At 42.6% G+C, this 6,000-nt stretch overlaps 1 protein-coding gene across 7 annotated transcripts in view; it reads right to left on the reverse strand.

The window, feature by feature from the left end:
• Positions 1-5,216, reverse strand: part of mctp1b (multiple C2 domains, transmembrane 1b) — a 32,653-nt gene extending 27,437 nt beyond the window's left edge. For 5 of the 7 annotated variants that reach the window (XM_037753023.1, XM_037753020.1, XM_037753024.1 and 2 more), the window contains exon 1: positions 4,373-5,215. In XM_037753023.1, the coding sequence (XP_037608951.1) occupies positions 4,373-4,900 (528 nt within the window). In that variant the 5' untranslated portion in view covers positions 4,901-5,215. Of the gene's footprint in view, positions 1-4,372 lie in introns of all 7 variants that reach the window. The other 2 variants (XM_037753019.1, XM_037753025.1) reach the window with 2 other exon arrangements.
• Between the last annotated feature and the right edge of the window lie 784 nt (positions 5,217-6,000).

Here is a 6,000-nt window from a genome sequence, read left to right on the forward strand (position 1 = left end):
CAGGAATTATTGATTATCCAGCAACCCACAACTCAAAGAATAAAGACGTTTCCCTCACAGATTAGTGGTATCTTCTTTTTAATTTATAATCTTTTATACTTCTGGTGAATATAATCCATCAATCTGATTTCCATAGATGTATTTTGTAAATATAGTTCTCTTTGTTAACACCTTATTTTGAAAAGCGGACGTAGTCCCACGTGTCTATTTCCTGTAACTTCTCCAAGGTGGTCTCTAGCTCTCCCGTCAGCTCCGTTCTCTTTATCCATCCATGGTCAGCTCCATCGGGGCCGTTTCAATGCAGAGAACATAAATGTCAGTATCTGGGTGCTCTACAGTCGTAGCGTCGGCCCATTTGACCATGGAGACGAGAGCGACGGCCGGCTCCACCGCCACGTTACCGATGACGTTTCCTGCTTACTTTTTCGCACTTTTTTTTCGGAAATATTTCAGAAATTTTTCAGACTTTCATTCAGACAGATATCTGCCATATTTCAGAATTTATTTTGACATATTTTGGCATTTTCTCTGACTTTTTTTTCAGCCTGATTTTCAGACACATTTTGGCCTTCTTTTTTTTTAAATGAGCGTGACAGAGTTATCATGCAGCTTTAGCTCTGCTCTGTCTAGCTCTGCTTTTCCTGTCAATGTGTGAAACCCAAAGTGTTTCCATCCTTTACTGAATGTGTAGTGTTTACCACGCTGGATTTAACATGGGAGGGTGCAGGTCGTCTCCACGACGACCCTCCAACGGTTTAGACTTTCTGAGGTTTGTTTTGGTTGACGGATACGGAACGGATATGACGTCAAGTTACTCAGACTACAACATTAAAAGCGGTAACTTCCTTCTACCTCCACACAGACTCAAATGAAGTAAATATATCGATTCTGTCATTAAAACATCTATTTAAAAATTTTTAAAAAAAACCATCACGATACATCGGTGGATCGATTTGTTTTTTCCCACACTTATTAATTACTATTTTGACCAAATATGTACACAAGTCTAATATACGTAGTCCTATAGGAGTCTATTTATTTGCAAAGAAGTGATGTAAAAGCAGCTTTTTGGAGTGGAACAGTGAGTGACATGATGATTCATTACAAAAGCATTCTTTGAAATTTTACATGCACATAAAACATCCCCAAAAAACGCCACCACCAGTATGCAAAACTCACATGCAATGACTGAACAAACACCCTGAACCAATACTGCTGAGATCCTTTGACATGGATGAATATTACATGAGCTGATAGACACACAAAGAAACAACTGGAACAAATAGTTCTTACATTTGCTATCATTAAACTTGATGTTTTTTCCCTTAGTCAGCCGCTCCGCACAGTGGAAACTCATTAAGTGACGGCATCCCCGTCAATAAACGGCGTACAACAAATCACAGCCTGCTCAATAACCTGTCCAACGTGTGAAGTAATGACTTCTACAGCTCCTATTCTCTGGTGCTGTGTCTGTTTGACATTACTCACTGGGACGCTGGTGTGCGCCTGTGTGACTCACAAAGCAGACTTCATAACACCTGACATGTGACCCCTGCAGGGAAACAACAACGGCTCCAGGCAAAGAAAGATATTTCATCTCTTGTCTCGTACTACCAACCCTCCAAAACATAACAGAGTATTTGTACTCCAAACAAGGGCTCTGCAGGATGCATCTCCATTTGTTTCAGAAGACAGATTCTAGTGTCCGCTATCCTCCCACGCTGACAGTAATGATGACTGGCAAAAAATGAATCTCTATCTCACATCTCCCCTGACGTGATGGCCATTTCCTCGGCTCCTGCAGCCTCCTCCCTTACTACATCGCTCTACAGTAAATCACTTTCATGAAGGAGCTAATCATTTACACCGGCTGGATCTCACTCAGAAATAGGCATTAACGTAAAAGAATATTGATTCATATTTGATCAGCGCTGCCTAGTTTGACAGTTTGATCGGAGTTTGTGAGTGATTGACAGCTGCCTCTGTTGAATGAACAGCCAATAGGAACGCTCTCTCTCAATGAAATGACCTGTGATTGGTCAAAGCTATATTTTCTAAAGCCTGAAAACAGAGCCATGAGGAGGAGCAGAAGTCTAGTTTTCTCTCAGAACACTTGAATTAAAATATGCTGAAAGGTTATTAAGGGATTTTTTGCCCAATGATGCCAAAAATATTCTGCCTACTGCAGCTTTAATCCCAAAAATTACAATTTGTTTTTGTTACAGCTCAACGATTTCTTCTTGAACAACAGTTTATCCGTCCGTAAAATACTTCTGTGCAGCATTTCTGCTGGTGGGAAGTCCCTGCACTAGATGTTGTTCTTGTTGTTGAACTTTACTCCCTGGAAAACCACAAAAAGTGGTTTTATTGTTAAGTCTGAGTCTGTTCAAAACACCAGAGCACAGATTGTACCTTTTGCTGTAACCTAAAGCACCAATATAACTGAAAATGATTGTTCTGGTCACGTGAGCCATCGTCCACAACACACTTGATCTTATTTTAAAAAATAGAATAGTTTTGGGGGTATGTTTGTGAAGTAAACGTACCCTGAAAGCATAAAAGTATTTACATATGTATATTTATTTTAAAATGGACTGCAGCCATTACTAAAGTCAGTACAGCTGTGTTCCTGGAGCTGACGCATCATCCACAATTAGTTTAACTGTTTCCAGCTGCAGACAGCTCCACTGTTTCCTCTGCTCACTGTGAGGCAACACAACAACAACTCTTTTTAGTTATTCTTACTATACAAAGGTGCATCTGATCTTATCCTCCATGTGTGCATAACCAAGACAGTTTGTGTTAGCTGGTTTACTTTAGTGAGTTGTTGGTTTAGTGAGTTTATTTAGTGTCTGCAGGGCATCAACACACCCAGCAGTTAGGCTCATCTTATTATACACATATACATATATATAGTATATACCCATCCTCTGCATGCATCCTGCAAACTGGGTTTGTTTTCCTGCCGAGATGTGCAGGACCTCCCCGGTCTCATGTGAGTGTCAGCCCTGCAGGGTTTCCCCCAGCGGTCCGTCTGTAGCCTGTTTATGCCGTAGATATGGATTTGGATTGCAGATTTCACAGGATGAGTCACAGCTCTTCTTTATTAATAAACTCTCTCGGTTGCAGACTCTGGGGTACCGACTGTTTCCTGGTTCCAGATTCTCACTCGTGAGGTTTTTCTGCATTTTATATCAGTGCAAACAAGAAACAGATGCTTCACTTTGAGCTTTATGAAACCGTGATGAGCATTTTTACTATTTCTCTGGAATGAATCACCTGATTCGAATGTTATCAGGCCATTAAATAGGCGTTATCAGTCGCTATTAGCACTATAGATGTGGGTCAGTAGGGGCCTACTGCACCTACTGTTGTATAAGAGAAAGTGAAACTGAAAAGCAACACGTTGTAAACCTGAATAAAACGTCACATTTTGAGCACAAATAAAAAGACTTCTTTAGGTTTAGGCAACAAAACTACAACTTCTTTAGGTTTACGCATTAAAACTACAACTTCTTTAGGTTTAGACAACAAAACTACAACTTCTCCAAGTTTAGGCATTAAAACTACAACTTCTTTAGGTTTACGCAACAAAACTACAACTTATTTTTGTTTAGGCAACAAAACTACAACTTCTTTAGGTTTAGGCAATAAAACTACAACTTCTTTAGGTTTAGGCAACAAAACTACAACTTCTTTAGGTTTAGGCAATAAAACTACAACTTCTTCAGGTTTAGGCAAAAAATAAAAAAAACACTTATCTAAGGGTTAAGGGTTAACCCTGAACCCTGAAAAACACTTGAGTTTAGATTTGGGAAAAACATTGTGTTTTGGGTTAAAATAACTACAAACACAAAGACAACTACACATTGTGAGTTTCACACTGTTTATAGTACAGCGCCAGACTTCTGTCGCTAGAGGTCGCTGTTGTCTTCTTTTAAACCTTCTTTTGGTGATCTACCATGTAAATAGATGATAAAAACCTACTCGGCGGTGCAGTAGGCCCCTATTGACCCACATCTATGGGGCTTACAGCGATTGATAACGCCTATTTAATAGCCTGACAATCAGCTGGATTAATTGAGAAGATAATCAGAGCAGATTTATTGATAGTAAAAACAGTTACTAGCTGCAACCCATAGTCCTCATGTGGCATCGCATTACAATGTTGATACATTTGACTTTTAATTAAATGTGCATTTAATTCCCACGTCATAAATCTATCTATATTCTTAGTTTGTTTTGTGTCTATACTTTGCACTCTGCAGCACCACCATCCATTAACCTGTGATCACATGTCAGTTAAGACTGTTATATTAAAAGGCCAAACCACCACCTCCACCTCCAGCACACGTGACAGGTAGTAACTCACCTGCTGCTCATCTCTGCTCTCCAGCTGTCTCTCCGCTGCTGCGGCAGCTGTTGCCGCTTCGCCTGCTCCTCCACCGCTGCTGCCGCTGCTGCGTCGCGGCGGCTCTGCCAGCCTCTCCAGGCACGCAGACCCGAGAGAGGAGCTCTTGTGGTGGGACTGCACCAGGTGAGCCACGGTGGGCTTCTTTGGGCTGGAGGATTTGAGCTTCTCCCGGTGGCCGCTCCCGGTGGCCCCTTTGCCGCAGAGCTTCGCCGCCTCCGCCGCGTCCTCCGCCGCGTCCTCCGCCGCCTCCGCTTCCTGAGAGGAGAAGAGGAGGTCCGGCTGAGAGGAGGAGATGACTCGGTCCAGGACGACGTTCTCCTTCCGTTTCATCTTCTTGAACATCCACATGCCTCTCTCCTTCCTGTCCTCCGGCTCTCTGGAGCTCAGCTTCGGGCTCAGTTTGCTGGTTTTGGTTTGAAACTGTCTCCGCGTCGAGTTCGCTTGTTGAGACGCGCCGCTCTCTTCGCCTCCGCCGCTCCGCTCCATCCTGCCGCTGCTCGGCCGCTCGGAGCTCAAACAGGCGGTCACTCCGATGGACAGACGGACTTTACACTGAGACACTGGACATGTTGTCCTGCTGGTAGTCTGGGTCGTCCAGCCCCCTTTTTACCCGGGAACATGTCGACCAGCAGGCGGCAGCAGAGCGGCAGCAGAGCGGCAGAGCACCGCCTCTCCTCCTGCAGACCTGCAGACCACCACCCTTTAATTATATATATCAATATCATGTTCGCATCTCATTCTGCTGCCCCCTAGTGGCACACAAATAATAACTAACACAATTTTGACCGTTTAAAAAAAAATAAAAAATCGTTCTACCGCCTCCCCTCATCAACATAATTAGTATACGTTACTATATATACTGTATATACAGCGGGTAAAATAAGTATTGAACACGTCACCATTTTTCTCAGTAAATATATTTCCAAAGGTGCTACTGACATGAAATTTTCACCAGATGTTGGTACCAACCCAGGTAATCCATACATATAAAGAAACCAAAACAAATACGTTCAGAAACTAAGTTATGTGTAATAATGATAAGTGACACAGGGGAAAAGTATTGAACACATGAAGAAAGGGAGGTGCAAAAAGGCATGGAAAGCCGAGACAACAGCTGAAATCTATCAGTCATTAGAAAGCAATCTGGCCCCTTGTCCCTGCAAATTAATATCAGCTGGTTCAGTCCCAACTGGTGGCCTATAAAAAGGTGTCTTATTACCAAGGTGTCACACAAGAAACATCTCATGATGGGCAAAAGCAAAGAGCTCTCTCAAGACCTTCGCAACCTTATTGTTGCAAAACATACTGATGACATTGGTTACGGACGCATTTCTAAACTTCTGAATGTTCCAGTGAGCACTGTTGGGGCCATAATCCAGATGTGGAAAGAACATCATTTCATCATTAACTGGCCACGACCAGGTGCTCCTCGCAAGATTTCTGACAGAGGAGTGAAAAGAATTATCAGAAGAGTTGTCCAAGAGCCAAGGACCACTTGTGGAGAGCTTCAGAAAGACCTGGAATTAGCAGGTACAATTGATTCAAAGAAATCAATAAGTAATGCACTCAACCGCCACGGCCTGTAT

Source organism: Sebastes umbrosus, chromosome 19 (genome assembly GCF_015220745.1).
Source record: "Sebastes umbrosus isolate fSebUmb1 chromosome 19, fSebUmb1.pri, whole genome shotgun sequence".
Classification (NCBI taxonomy): domain Eukaryota; kingdom Metazoa; phylum Chordata; class Actinopteri; order Perciformes; family Sebastidae; genus Sebastes; species Sebastes umbrosus.